The sequence below is a fragment of the Antennarius striatus genome, chromosome 17 (genome assembly GCF_040054535.1).
Source record: "Antennarius striatus isolate MH-2024 chromosome 17, ASM4005453v1, whole genome shotgun sequence".
NCBI lineage: Eukaryota > Metazoa > Chordata > Actinopteri > Lophiiformes > Antennariidae > Antennarius > Antennarius striatus.
This window is the reverse complement of record NC_090792.1, coordinates 14,714,408-14,729,990: the sequence shown is the minus strand read 5'-3', so window position 1 is coordinate 14,729,990 and position 15,583 is coordinate 14,714,408. Positions and strand designations below refer to the sequence as shown.

General features: G+C 40.2%; 1 protein-coding gene across 1 annotated transcript in view; it reads left to right on the top strand.

The window, feature by feature from the left end:
- The window catches only part of cdin1 (CDAN1 interacting nuclease 1), a 53,110-nt gene that overhangs the window by 11,838 nt on the left and 25,689 nt on the right, over positions 1–15,583 (top strand). The window contains exons 4-11 of the mRNA XM_068339081.1: positions 1–53; positions 870–930; positions 3,420–3,492; positions 11,000–11,079; positions 11,357–11,406; positions 13,030–13,097; positions 14,390–14,455; positions 14,665–14,770. The exon at positions 1–53 is cut by the window's left edge and continues 12 nt beyond it. Of these exons, the coding sequence (XP_068195182.1) occupies positions 1–53; positions 870–930; positions 3,420–3,492; positions 11,000–11,079; positions 11,357–11,406; positions 13,030–13,097; positions 14,390–14,455; positions 14,665–14,770 (557 nt within the window). The remainder of the gene's footprint in view (positions 54–869; positions 931–3,419; positions 3,493–10,999; positions 11,080–11,356; positions 11,407–13,029; positions 13,098–14,389; positions 14,456–14,664; positions 14,771–15,583) is intronic.

Genomic DNA, 15,583 nt, shown 5'->3' with positions numbered 1-15,583 from the left:
AGAACAATCTCAAGACATCATAAGCCGGATTTTATTGAAAGCTACTACCAAAGGTACTACTTTATGTTGCCATTCTTTCTTTATACAGCACTGTGTTTATCTTCCTCTCATCTCTATCACTGTCTTTGCTCCTGTCTCCCACTCTTGTATTCTCTCTTTGTCTTCCCCGTCCCTTCCCTTCCTCAGTCAGTGAGTAGGTGGGCCACCATGACAGATATAATCTCCTCCAAACAAATCACCACCCTCAGGATTCATTCCAGACCTTCACTTGCACCTGCTAAGCTGAAGCCCTGTTCTCCATGTCAAATTGAAAGCAGAAAAATAAATAAATAACCAGCCACTGGGCATTTCCCCCTCACACAGGCTCATGATAGGATTATTACCTGTAATTCAATGAATAAAAATAAATTTGAAAAAGAATACAGGCTGTACGTTGAAAGCCTCTTTACATATCGCAATTAGCCTTTATCTCGCTTATTAGGCTATTGTTCTGGGGAAAACAGAGTTGGATAATGCATTTCTAATCCACTTACAACAACAACCCTCAGAGATAATCTGGGAAGATCTGAGGGGAGAAGCAGTTTAAACTGGCGAGGGAAAAAAGGCTTTTTGGGCGGCAGGAGTTAACTAACTATCTTATGCTTGTCTGGCTTCGAGGAAATTTGAAGCCTCTTTTAAACAGCACTGTTTAAACCACATCGAGCTTGCCATATGCCCCATCAAGGGCAAATTCATTAGGGACATTAGCATGTCTTGGCTAGCCCAGTCTAGTCCCCTCTACCCCCTCTGTCTGCCTCTATGGGCCATGCTTTTTTTTTTGTGTCTTGTATTGTTTTTTTTCACTGCTGTTGCTCTTTGTTATAATGAAGGTATCTGAGTGAAGCCAAGGAACATCCCACTTCTCCTATCCTGCTGGACTTGGCTCTTGAGGTAATGGCAGTACCTTTTATTTGTCTTAAACAAAATAAATTCTTCTTTGCTGATGCATACCCTTTTTCTTTTTTTTTATTCCCAGAAATGGATTGTAGACATAGCCTGCAGTTTTTAATTTTTTTCCCTCCTTGTCTGTTAGTCATTATCAAGATTGGTAAAATGGTCTGCACCATTATCAATTATTTAATATAATTAGCTCTTGCCTCCATTAAGCAGATGTGAAAATACTTTTTATGTTTTATTATGTCATTTTCCAAATTGCACTTCACGCCGGGTTGCCACAAACTGTAGACAGGTGAGGGTTAGGGTCAGTGGATAATTCTACTCTTCATCACATCATCAAGTTGTTTTCTTTAGGAGGTCAGTGGAGGGGTTTGTTCTCCGTTTGATGAAGCAAATTCATGTAATTATCATGTATGTGAGTCATTCAGGTAGTGCCAACGTAGCTTAAAATGTTCACATGACCGAATTTCTGCCAAAGCAACCAGTGTGGCTGAATTAGTATAAGATTTATGCAACACATTAAATTATTGAGATGGTTCACACAGAGCATTTGCATGTCTGCAACAAGGTTCTGTTATTTCTATTTATTTAAGAATTGTTTGGTGCCATTTGAACACATTGTTAATCTTGCAGTTTCTTTTCAATTCAATTGCTGGTATAAATTGTGTAACCTTTTAAAATGTAGTACGTACTTATTTGAGAGATACTTGATCTAAAATCAGAGCAGTTCACATGCATCAGTGACGCCTCAAAGCTAACTGCCATTATTCATTCTCCATTTAATTGACACATGATTTTTTTTTCTCAAAAGGATTCAATTCTGCTCAGAGATAACTGTCTATGAACCATTTAACTGTCATTTTAATATGCTACTTAACATTTAAACCAGGCACTCATGGTCTCCCAGACTGCTAATTGATGCAGTTACATCCCTTTATGAGACAATCTATCTCCAACAGAGGGAAATTATTAACAATGAACTTTTTTTGGGGGGGGGGGGGTGCTCCGGACGTCTTCCATGAATGAAGGTTTTAAGCTCAAGATTTTTAAATCTTTTGCAAGCTTCATATGAAGCGTTCTGTAAAGGTTGCTCCAACATACAGGGTTGAAATGATGTACAATTACACAGTAATGCATGTGACACCCATTAGCTTTGGAGGCTAATAAAAATGGAGTTTTTACAGAGCAGTTACTGTTTTCTACGTGAATTCAAGGTTCTGTGAATCTTAGTCACATGTGCATCTCATGAAGTACTCCTGTCTGACTTGAGCGTGGAGATGGACTCATGATTAATATGAAAATTAGGGAGACGCAAGTACCTGAACTAATCAGGTGGCCTTTATTCGGGCTGGGCCAACGTTGGTAATGTTGCCATTTTTCATGTGTCAGCCCCGATGCAGGTTACCGGGAATCTGATGCGCTCTCATTATCCAAAGGTGTGAATAGAGAGCATGCCAATGAGCTGAGGATTGTGTCTGGATTGAGTAAGGAGAGCGAGACAAGAGGAGGGTTAAGAAAAGCAAGAGGGAGCTATAAACCACTAATTCTGTGAAGATATACAGGAGACTTGATCTTCACCTTCACCTTCACTTGTATTAGTAATACTATTTTTTTTGTTATTTTATGTATATATATACTGTATATAAATATTAATATTTTATATAAAATATTAGTATTTTTTACGCTGTTCACCTGGTTAACTTTATATCTATTGAGCTAAATAACTGTCATATTGTGCTGCCCATAAAAAAAACCTCTTGGTTTTTCATTGAATATCATGGTAACAATATCATGTTCATATAATGTTTAAACAATTCTTATGATGATAAGAATGTGGTCAAAAACACACTTAGCACTCCCTTATCCGCCATAGCGTCCACCTGCCCTCAAACCAAAAACATAGCACACCTCTCAAGGTGTCTTTGTTGGCGTACAGAGTGCCGCCTCCATAGGTTCTGTCTTTTCTATTAACGACTGTATTCCCACAGCTCCTCTGATGTGTCCTGCTGGTATCTGTAGCTTTGCCTTGGTGATCATCCTATGATTAACGCTCTCCATTGCCGTCATCCTAGGCGTAGCGTATGCCACTTGTTCATGTGAGATGACAGACCACGGTTGTCCGTTCAGACAGAGGATGAAGCCTGACTATGTAATGGGCACTTCCTCGTTCCTGTGAGGAAAGGTTATATTGCTAAGCAAGGCTTTCGACGACATTTTTGAGAGTTGGGTCAAGGTTTGGAAATACAGTAATATCATTTTCAGCCATTGCAATCATGATTTGTGCTCCAGCTCAAGGGAGGATGGCTGTGCAATTTCAAGGCAGAAATTCTTAGGTTCTTTGTAATGTTTTTGTACTTCCAACTGGACAAGTGAGATATAATAATTCCACGATACCTATGTTTTGAAGTCAGCTGGTGAGTGATTCAGTGCCTGTTTTCAATAAGATCATCTATTGTCATTTGTTTTTTCAATGTACTTTAAAGGTGGATCTGTCTCCTGCGCTGATGGCTCGTCTCATCCTGGACAGGTACCTTCAAGACCTGGAGGGTGGAATGCGTGAGTAACCCTATTCCATCACCACTTCTACTCTTTTCATCATTCCACCCATCAATCTCATTTGTAGTACTTTGTCTGTTAAACCCTTTCAGTCTGAGTCCCAGTTCCAGCTCTGGCTGCTGCTTTTTTTCAGCCTGTCCAAGCCCATTGAGAGACAGACCACTTTTAGTAGAAGCTGCATCCCGGGGCACATGACTAGCAATTAAGCACTGGGATGGCCGCCCACCTCTCAACTGCACAGTGGATCAATGCTAGCTCACCTCATCAGTGTTATTTATAACACCCCTGATTTCTTTCCTCACCCTCCCTCATCTCCCAGTGCATCCATCTATCCCCCTACCTTGTCTTCTTTCTCAATCTCCTTTCACCATCTCCATCCCTACTGGGGTCCTGGGAAGCAAAAGAGTTAAGGAAAATTGTGGCAGAAAAAGCAAACTATCTTAAGGAAACAGTGGTGGGGATGACACAACTGTGAATAAATGTCCATTGATTTTTTTTCCCATCCTCTCAGGTGCAACTGAAATTGTGAATTCCTTCACAATTTTCAGTTGCACCTTTTCACACGGGCCATTTCTTAATTCACATGAAAACATTTCTCCATTTTTTTCTCACTTGGGAACTCCCATCATCCCATGTGCACCACTCCTGAGGATAGGGTGTGTGTTTATGTAGTAGTCAATGCTTGGAGTGTGAATAGCATGATGTCAAAAAGACGTGCTTCCAATTTAATCAAGAAAGATATTAAAGTGGATGTGTGTTATTTTCAGATTCGCCACAGCACAGCCATTTATCAAAGTCAAAGATGTGATTGCATTGGACCCACTGTTATCCACTGCCTGTCAAAATACGAGTCTGATCAGCTTGTAGAACAGAGCATTCATCCAGGAGAAGCATTCCGTCTCAGATAATAGCACACTGCATCCCTCTGTCTCCATACAGTGAAAACATGCTTTATTATTGCTCAGAATATATTGGTAGTGGATGAAACTTCCTGAATGATTGTTGCTTAATTTTAAAACAGTGATATAAAAACAACACATCACCATGTCATACCACATAATTGTTTTTTGAGTTACATGTCACGTTACGGTCACAATTTTTCTGGCAGACAGTGAGTTCATCAGGGGTGAAACAATTCCTCTGATATTTTCATCCTGGATTACTAAAATTTCACAATGCAATTATATATATATATATATATATATATATATATATATATATATTTTTTTTTTTTTTTTTTTTTTTTTTATTTATATGAATGTGAGGAGCGAACTGCAAATTGCAAGAAAATACGAAGGTGCACAGAGCAAATGACAGAAAGTTTCCAAAGGGTGGACTCACTATGTGTTGGGAAAAAAAATAAAGCAATGTAGATATGTATATAGGTATTGTAAAGCAAATTTAGCTTATCATCTTAGTTCATCTTCAGTTCAGCAGCACCTCAGCCAAAACCAAAAAAAGGACGTTAAGAATAGGCCAGCAACAGTATTTAACATCTCAAGTTGAGATTAAAGATAGTAAATAATGCAAGTAAATTGTGGTATACGTTTATATAATGGCTGCTTGAGAACGTAAATCAGTGTGGTGGATGCCTTGCAGGTAGTGGGTGTCCCAAAGTTTCCAAGAAAATAACCCGTAGAAAATTAAGTGCTGGGATCACTTTATTAAAGCTGTATTCTTGACATTATTGTTAGTTTATTACACACACACACACACACACACACATACAGAGTAAAAAAACTATGCCCATCTTAATCTTACCGACTTTGTTCTTGCAATTATAGATTTAAATTGAATATACAGTACCTGACCTACAAACACAATAGGTTCTTAGAGGCTGTTCGTTATCTGAATTGTTTTTAAGTCGTTTATATAAGTAGTTCCCCTTTCTGTCACAACCCCTACGAAGCAGCACCACCCTGTACGCGCATACTTAAAAATCAGCTGTAAAGTTTTTCTGGGGAGGATGTCTGTACTGCACTCCTGACATGTTTGGCTTTTGCAGATGAAACGCTGCCTGCATGTTCTGCACAGTCGAACGCTCCAATCTCCCACTGTATATATCAGATTATTGTAATATGCTGCATTATGAAACAATGCTAGGGTAATTGTCTTTGCCAGCAATTAGCTAACAGGTTGGTGCAGCCGTTTTGTCAGGCATATCCGTCATGCCCTCCCCCCGTCCCCTCCAGCGGCGCTCCAGTGGGTATGCGTGTGTATTGTGTGTGTATTGTGTGTGTTTATCAGACTCCTGGGGGATGGTGGGCAGGCGTATTGCAAAGATCAATAGACTTCTATATAAGGGACATTACCCCCAACTGGGTGAGTGGCTTGCCTTTGCTTAGTACCATCGTTTTTTTATTTCCCTCCTCTTTCCCTTTGCATTCAAGAGACACAGGAATGGGGCCTTTGGGACTGTGGAATATATGTACAATCAGTAGTGCTGGATCAATACGGAGTTTTAAATTGTTTTCTGTCCCTTCCTTGTTTTCTTTTGCTTCGTTGTTGTAACAACTAAACACACACACACACACGCACACACACACACGCAATAGCTACACAATCAACCGCACCTTAGCAGGACAACACCATCAACACGCTGCCTCCCTCTCCTTGCCGCATAAGTATTGGAGGGAGCATCAGTCAAGCAGAATGGAAGACTATCTGGTGGCACTTGTAAATAAATCAATACATTCAAAAGAGTTTCATCACATATTGAATATAATATCAGCATCCGTAATGATCCTTGTCTCCTGCAAACACACCATGGGAGGAGGGGTGTATCACACTTTTGAACTGTTTGTGTTACGTTTGTTTTTTGGGGGATCAAGATTTTTTTTTTGTCTCCCCCCCCAAAAAAAATAAAATAAAAATATTGAGTGATTCCTTTTTAAAGTTGGCAGCCTGACAGAAAATGAATAGCAAATATTTGGTATTTTTCTGACTGATTATCAAAATGAATTAATCTTGTTTATTGAAAACTGAACTTATTTTACTGAAACAAAATAAACTCTATTATTAATATGATGGTGGAATTTGATGTGTTAGCTGTGCTATGAGAAATATAAAATAAAACAAAATGTATATTTTGGCAGCGATGATATTGGACATGCATAGACATAATCTGGATTAAACTCACGACATGTGTGCTAACTGAACGTTCCACTGTTACATGGCATTCAGCAGTATTGTCATTCCAGCTCTGTATCAGTAAATACTACCTTTTACATGCCACTAGCAGGCAAATTGGGGGAGCTTCAGCTCCTCCTTTCTCCACCTCTGCCATCTTTTCATCTTCTTATCTATTCCTTCTTTGACAGAAGTTGATGCCGTTCTAGATTTAGACATACTTTTTTTGAGGAGGCAATTTTGCTAGCTATCTGACCTTTTCCATTTCCCAAGGCCCAGCTCCAGATTAGATTGCTGCTCCGTGTTTTGTAACTATGTGATTCCACCCTCCTTTAAGATTTATTGTCACATTCCTTTACAGAAGCCTTGTACGCGAGGTTATAAATGTCCTGTGTTTGATATTAACACTGTAAGAATGTTAGCGTCTCCTCTGATCCTTTGGTTCCTTGACAAAAATCATAATAGCGCCGGCAGTTTGCAGATCAAATGTGTTGATAACTGAATATTCTATTATGTTCCATCCAGTAAAAAATCTCAAGTTCCTCCTCTATGGTACCTCCTCTCTTGCCTTTAAGTACCCCTCTTTTCTCTCTCTATCTTCTTTACCTCTCCACTGTGGTGTTTTATTTATTTATTTTTTCAAATAATGAGAGTAAGGCTACTTCATTAGCAAGAATGGAGGAGGTAAGAAAAAGGCAACGGCAGAATGACTGTGTGTTTGTGTGCATGTGTGTGTGTGTGTTTGTGTGTGTGTGTGTGTGTGTGTGTTTGTGTGTGTGTGTGTGTGTGTGTGTGTGTGTGTGTGTCTGCATGCAAGCAAGCAAGCAAGGAGTGGGTGCAAGGGAGGTAAGCAGCATCATGGCACTTCACTTGACAACTATACTAATTACTCCTTTTCAGAAGAGAAGCAACAGTCATCTTCTGCCACAGTGTAAAGGCCTGACGTAGGTAGCAGAGCCGATAGCAGAGCCTCCCCAGATCTACTATTACTACTGCTAGACACACACATACACACACACACACACACACACACACACACACACACACACACACACACACAAACATGTCGTCTCATCTCACTGCTATCAGGGAGAATCAGGTGGAAGCAGATCAGTTCTGCCCCAGTAACCTCTTCAGGGACCTGGCTCCTCCTGCACGGGAGATACCACCTCGTATCAACTAGCACCTACACACCACCACATATATTTAAAGAAAAACACACATTTCTTTTCCTCTGGTGTCTCTCTCTCCTCTCTCTCTTTCTGTCTCTCTCTCTCCCACATTTTTTTCAATACAGGAGGATAAATTTAAAAGGAGTAAATTGGAAAATCAAATGAGGGCTTTAGGCAGCCGCAGAGATTTGCAGAGCTGTCGGCCAGCGTCACAGAGCCTCATCAATCATGTCCCACAAGTAGTCAATTCCTCTAGTATCTGTAAATGTTTTCAGATATTAGCCAATTTATATGCTCCGAGATTCATCATGGAAAATCAGCTTTAGCGGCGCACATTATCAGGACCTGTCTCTCCCTTGCTCGATGAAGTTTGATGAACGAGCGCCCCTCCACAGCTCAATGACTTGTGCATGGGGGAGTTTGATGGGGGTGTGGGTATGGCGAGGAAATATGTAAGCCCCCCCATCCGTGGACAAAAGTAGGTTTTTTTAATTAATAAACAAACTTGCAGAGGAGCTCATCAAAGTCACGGCCGGTAACAATTGTCATCCGTTATTGTTTAATACGGTTCTCCCTCAACAAATGTTGGTATCTAATGAGGTATACCGACATTCTTTTGCATTAGAGATAATGACTTTTTCACCCCAGTGCAGAAAGGAAGAGATTTACAAATGACACAAATAAGCAATGAAAAATAAAGCCAGGCGACATTGTCCCTACCTTGCCTTCTATAGTTTATCTTGTTTTTGAGTTCCATATGAAAACAGGTTTGTGATTTGTTTACACTGCTTGTTTTCTTTCTATCGAATCCCAACGGAGGTATAGCGTTTCCTATCTATTATTCTCTTCTCTCTTCTTCCTCTTCAGATGTTGACTGTGTGATACGGTGCCTTAGTCAGAATTTATACCAACATGGGACAATTACTGTAAATTTGGTGAATGTTTACAAGGTGCAAAGTCGAGCTGCAGGGCTTTGTTCTCTGTGTCTGTTGTTCTTCGGATTATGGTTTTTATTTTCCTGCACATGTTTTATGTGTGCATCTTTGTGTGCCTTGAGATTGTGTGTTTAAAGAGCATTTTGTATGTGAGTGTGTGTGTGTGTGTGTGTGTGCAAGAGTGGCGCTCAGGGTGTCAGAGGAGCGCTGCCGCGCAAGGCGGGGGCGTCTTTAATAAATGTATGCTGATGTTGGAGACTGCAATGATGCGAGGGATGCAAGGGCCCTGTTGTTATTTACTGCTGTGTTTGTGCACAGCAGCGAATCCGGGCCCTGCAAATGGCATTACAGCCTGTGATGAATGAGCATTAGGGTAAACTCATTTTAAAAGCATCCTGATTTATTAGCGGCCTGGCCTTCCATTTTCATCAGGTCAATGCTTGGCTGAAATTCCACAATGTCAGCCAAGGTCACCTCTTTATGGCTATTTTTAACCCCACGGCTCAAAAAAGAGCAGGAGAAAAGGGATGCTGTCACTTAGCATCGCCATCTACCAAAAATATCAAAGGTCGGGCGAGACAGACAGAGAGAGAGGGAGGCCGAGAGAGAGAAACCTAGTCCTGGAAGTGTGTGTTTGTGTATGTTATAAGACCAAAATGTGGTGGTGGTCAACCTCCAATTATGAGTGCTGGTAAGACAAGAGCTTTAATGGCTACCGTTTGCCTTCAGGGAGGTTTATTACACACTACTGTTTTGCAGAAGCAGCGTCAAATCTATAAAACGACCATTAGGAAGAGGGAAAAAAATCAATCAAAATGCCATTAAAGTGGAATAAGTTGCCAATATTGCTGATGTGGTTGTGGGTCCTTTGATTTTCCTTCAGATTATTAGGCACAGTCGAGTAGTGACTTTGTTAAGGGAAACCAGTGTTGTTGGGGAGTAATATGTCTCCTGGCTTCATAAAGTTTGCTGCCTCATATTTCCCGCTTTATTGATTATCCATTATCATTTGTCATGAGGTGTCCTAACTCAAGGGGAAAATATAACCCTCTTTCTTCAACACGGCTCGCACTGCACAGGAGCACGGTATGGATCTGCGTGTGAAGGTACCAATCTCTGAGAAAAATGAGCAAAGAAATAAAGCACAGCTCTGTGCCTTGCAGCTCTAAAGAAGGGAATGTGGGCTTATGGGCTGGGGGGTGTACAGAGGCTGGGGGAGAGGGGGGGACTGAGAGAAAAAAACAAAATAAAGAGGTGGCAGAGGAAGATTGAGACAAAGAAAAAGAAACAGAAAGAGGGAAGGGAGTCCTGAATGGGCTTTGTTCCTCTCCGCCCTCTATCCCACCATAAGGTAGATGAGGGATCACAGCACTGTTTATCCCCTGTGATCATTTCCTCGAGGAAGAATGCCTGTTAAATAAATGCAAAGGGGACTATCGGAGAAAAGAAAACAAAAGATAGTAAAATTATAAAATATTCATCTCTGTCTTTCTATTAAAGAAATACATTCTTCTTTAAGTGCTTGTTTTGATTTTGCTAATTTTTAAGCCTTCTCCCCTTTTTTATAATCCCTTTTATAAATCTCAAATAATCTATCTTGTCTTTATTGTATTTATTTGCTCTTTTAAACTTTTTTTTTTTTACATACTTTACACAGCTCCATAGATATTTTGCGCCGTGTTGGTGCAAGCACCACCCATGGTTGGTATATGAATAGAAACATCCCTTGTTATCGGTAATGTTGCAAGTCTGTCAGGACTATGTATCACTAAAATGGCGTGCCTCAACCATTTCGTCACACAATGATACAATCCATTTAATCCAAATCTTTTTTAAGAAATGATTTAAGGAATTTTTGCTGTTTCAGTGCCGGCGATTCAATCCAGCAGGCTTTCCTTTCTGATTTATAATGTTAGTAGAGCAAGAATGGGGATGAGAGATGCAGAATAGTCAGCATTCATAACATAGATAAACTACATGGGGCTCCTGTGCTCTGGACTGAAACATTTATCTATAGGAAATCTGTACAGACACCAAGCAGCCATCTAATAGACTGGTGTGGAAATACTGCACTAACAGTAGCAAGGTGAATTACAACATGTCAAACCGGTCCTTTGTCTGTATTTTTTTCAGTGTTTGCTCTCTATTCGATGAAACAATTAGAATAAAGATTTTTATTTTTTTTACATTTATAGATCAGACTAGCTATTGCGCTTGATGCAAATGGTAAACTAATATTAATGCTATTTTGTGCTTCTGTTTGTTCATCAGCCTCTAAAACGACTCTCAGCAGCATGCTTAAGGAACCATCTTTAATACCGGACCAGGTTTTGGCGAACAACATCTACCAAGTAAGTGCTTTAAATTTTTAATTTGAACTGCAATATAATAGGAATCGTCTGACTGCATGTACAGTATAATGACTTTTTAAGCAACGCTGCACCCGCTGACTGACAGACGGACTCATCCACTCAGGTTTGATGATGAAGTCACGTGAGAGCTGGCAGTCATGCCTGCCAATCAACGAGCATCTCTTGTGTTTTCAGCACACGGGCTTCCTTCCCATGCCTCCCCTTCCACCTATCCAGCATTCTCGAATGCCATAATATTTCTTCCACCTCTTTTCAGTGCACAATAAATGACTGCTGTTATGGACCGATGGTAGACTGCATCAAACAGTATCCTATCCCATAAAATTTTAAGCCTGAAATTGACGAGGAGCTATTGAAGGGGATGAGATGTGTCTGGCTTCACCTTACATAAAAGTTCTGCTTCACAGAGGAAGTGTTTCATCCTGCCTACCACCCAACTACCAGTGATACACAGGGGCTGGGAGGTGATGGAGGGAAGAAGAGGAGGAGAGGCTAGGCTGATCTAAATGCATCTCCATGTGCACACAGTGAATCAGACCCAATGGACTGTGATACAAGATAAAAATCATTCATAGGCCTTATGGTGGTTGATGTGGTTTTGTCTCTGATATTTAATCTAGCTGTTTCATATTTTACATTGATTACAAAAACAAATATATTAGAATGCAAAATATCTTTTAAAAAAATTAAGTTGATTTATTCCGTACAGATCTTCCTCGAGGGTTCTGGGTACTTCAGAACACCTTGTACTCTTAATACTGTTTGCACAAGTTGTATTTATGTATTTAATTTATTATTTTATTTATTTTATTTTTCTCAATTCAATTGTACTCCTTATATTGTGTTTCTTTCCCCATTTACCCAACAAATCCCTCCCCCTCCTTGTCTAGCTTTGGGCTTGGCCTTAACTATATCTAGGGGCAAGCAGCTGGGTAGCAGACCAACCATTTCCTGGGGGAGGAGAATTATTTGAAAGGGTGTACATGTGTGTGTCTGTATGTTATTGTCCCTGCCCAAGCTTTCATGTATGTGGTAGGGCTGTGCTGGCCTCTTCATAACCAGTCAACCCTGTCCCATCCTGCCCCCGCTTCCACTTCTCCCCCTTTTTACTTTTCTTCGGCTGTCCTCTCATCATTGTCAACTTAGAGTCATTCACTCCACAACAGAGAGTTCATAACAACCGCCCACCACTAAGTGTTCCATTCTCACTTGAGAGCAAGATCAAAATGTGTTAATCAAAGTCCGTATTGAGTTTCAAGTGTAAGTGTAATCATAGTAAGAACTCTTGTCTCTGTAACAACTTTGGCATATACAACACCCAGCAAAGATTGCACAATTACATCAACACATCATTGTTATCAGCCTATCAAGACTTAAAAAAATATGATGCTCCCTGTAATTTGGTGGAAAATAAATTATTTCAACTGACTTTGGCAATCTGTAAAAGATTGGCAAAAATCCATCATCCTGCTGTCCTACATCCAGCCTCTAGAAATGTAGGGTTTTTTTTTCCTGTGGCATCAAGTGCAGTTGACATCCTGATGCAGAATGACACTTATTCTAAAAGCGTTTTTTTCCTTCAAGGATTTTAGAGGAATGAGTTTTGCATTTTGCCAAATTGGCTTTTGTTTCATCTTCCCCATTAAGATAATGCATTTGGGAGATTTGTTGTGAAAGCAGATTATGCTTGACCTGAAAACTCTTGATTGTGCTCTCGCTATGCATTGGCGAAAAAAGAAGCAGCTTTCACTTTGCATAGTAAGCTAATAATGGAGAAAAGCAGATTGTTAACTTTAACATATATGCACACATTGACTTATTTTGCAGCACAACTGCATGTTTATGTTGCTATCACACACATTTTTATATATTGCTTCTGTATGCATCTTTATTACATCTATATGTTGGAATCCTTGACTCTATTCTCAGCGCTATTGGACAAGAGCATGAGGTCTTGCTCTGTGACAAGTTGAAAGAGAAGAACCTTTCCTTTCTAGGTAAGTGAACATAGAGGTGTAGCATCTTTTAAATTTGTAATGGAAGGCCTGAACAGTACTGATGCAGTGGATTTTCAAGAAATAAATGAACGAGGGAGGCCGTATTTCAATGCATGTCATGTTGGTATCTTTAATGGGATGTTTGGCCCTCACGGACTTCACATATGTGGTTTTAATTTCAGATTTTAACTGGTTACTTGCTGTAAACATTGACCCTTTATTATCTTCCATTTTCCTCTCACAATGTTGAATCCAGATAGGATGTCCAGGTGTCAAATGGAAAAACAATTTTTAACCCTTCCTTCCTGACATTACCACCATCCCATCACCATATCCCAGGTCAAATGAGTGATGAAGGGTAAAAGTCATTCCCTCTGCCATTAAGACCACATCATTTATTTGAACCTGGAGTGCTGACCTTTCCTCGGAGCTGTACAGAGTACTGTTCTAAAACTGTCAGAGTTCTGGGGACATTAGGGCCACTGATGCAGCCTCAGCCCATCTGATAAATGAATTGGAAATAAACTACCCAACAGCAGGAATGGCCCATTAATTTTAATCAAAGGTGATGTTAAAAGGCGATTGGAGCCACATGACAAAGTCAACAGCCTAGTGGACATGAATAGAAGAGAGTCTCCCACCATAGCATGTACACATCAACACCCGCATTACCACACCCATGATGCCCCTCTGTACCACAGGCCTGTGGCAGCCTCACTGACCTCACTCAACTCTCTTTCTCCCCCTTTGGCGGATGCTACCTCCTCAACACCACTGACATTGCCATCCTCAATCTCTCTTCAATTCCCTTCCATGCCCCATTAGTTGAGCTTGGCTGGAGACAAAGAGGCAGGCCCTTGGAACTGAATGACCTGGTCAGCCTGAGATTTAATGGAGAAATCAGGTGTTGTAGGGATAATGGCCGAAGCGCACCAGAAGTCAAGGACAATGGCTTTGGCCTGTGCAAGCAGAGTCTATAACGCCAACCCTGTCCTCTTGCAGTATATTTTGTAATGCTCAGCAATCTATAGTGCTGGTCTGTAACTGAGCTTTAGAGGATTTTGAGCAGATAGGTAAATACTTGGCACATAGTAAATGACTGTCGTGTGCATACTATCCTCTACAGTTATTTATTCTTTATTAATGCCAAAGGGTTTTGGTATCAGCACCTTAGAGAAGGCTGTTGGATTTGGTGCCTGTGCTTCATTATTGCACAACTTTTTTAAATGAAAAGTAAAACATTTGAAAATGTTAAAACTCAAATATTAAATTTCTGAATTTATGTCCTGTAGATGAAAACCAGCTGAGAGCTATGGGCTATGACAAAACGCCTGATATCATCCTGGAGGTTCCCATTGGTTAGTATTTACATTGCAAATGTCATTTTAGTTTTTAACTGCCTGTCAACCTTCACTATTGTTTCAAAGACAATTACACATCTGTCAGGTCGCTGTCATGTTAATGTCATGATCTCAAGAAAAGAAAAAGAAAAGGCAAATGTCACTTGTCCCCTCTGGATCTTGCTTGCAAGGCTCTCTTATCACTGTTTTTGCTGTTTTGGGGGAAGCTGTGGAAGGACACATTGTGCATTGGATTGAGAGCAAAGCCTCGTTTGGAGATGATCACAGCCATTGCACCTACCTCAACGAGCAGTTCTGGAGTTACTGGAATAGGTGAGTTCTCTTTACGGGCCATATGCCATAACTCTCAAGCAGTTGTCGATCAGCGTTGCACCACCATCATACACAGATTTCTATTTACATGCACATATTTAACATTTTGAAAAAGCAGCTATTTCCTGTAAACTGTAGTTTTAACGTGCCATTCCATGCTGTTCCATCTTAGCTACTGTAGATACAGGTAGCAGTGCATTTGTGAGATGTTAATGCAAAAATGCCCTGCCCTGTTACTTTAATGAGTAAAGACATGACTCATAATCTGCATCCATGCCCTGATCTGCCTTAAAATAAAAAAAGAAGCTTATACTTCATTCCTACACATTTTGCAAAATCCATTGGCAACTGTTTTGAAAGATCTTGCCGACAAACAAACGTGGGTGATCGCATAACCTTTTCCAACTCTCATTGGCAGAGGTAATGACCCTTAAAATGTTGTAATTCCTATTCTCTCAATTTGTGTAACTTCTCCTTTTTGACCACTAACCACAATCAGCCTTTCTCGGAATTACAAAGGCAACTCATAACTGTCTAACAACACTAACCACTTCCTCTCAAGCATACACCACAGTAGCCACACACTTCCAAATGGTACATCTGTACATCACACTGCTTCCACATTCACTTTTGTCAGTGAGTCGGATTGTTTTTTTAAAGTATATTGTTTTGGAGGGTAAGCTGGGAAACAGGTGATTAATCCATTGTATTTGTTGTCATGAGAACATTTAGACAGAAATGACCCCTTGTTGTCTGACCTTTAGAGGTCTGTTGTAATTAGACAGAGTGATTCTTAGTTGATCTTTGTTTCTG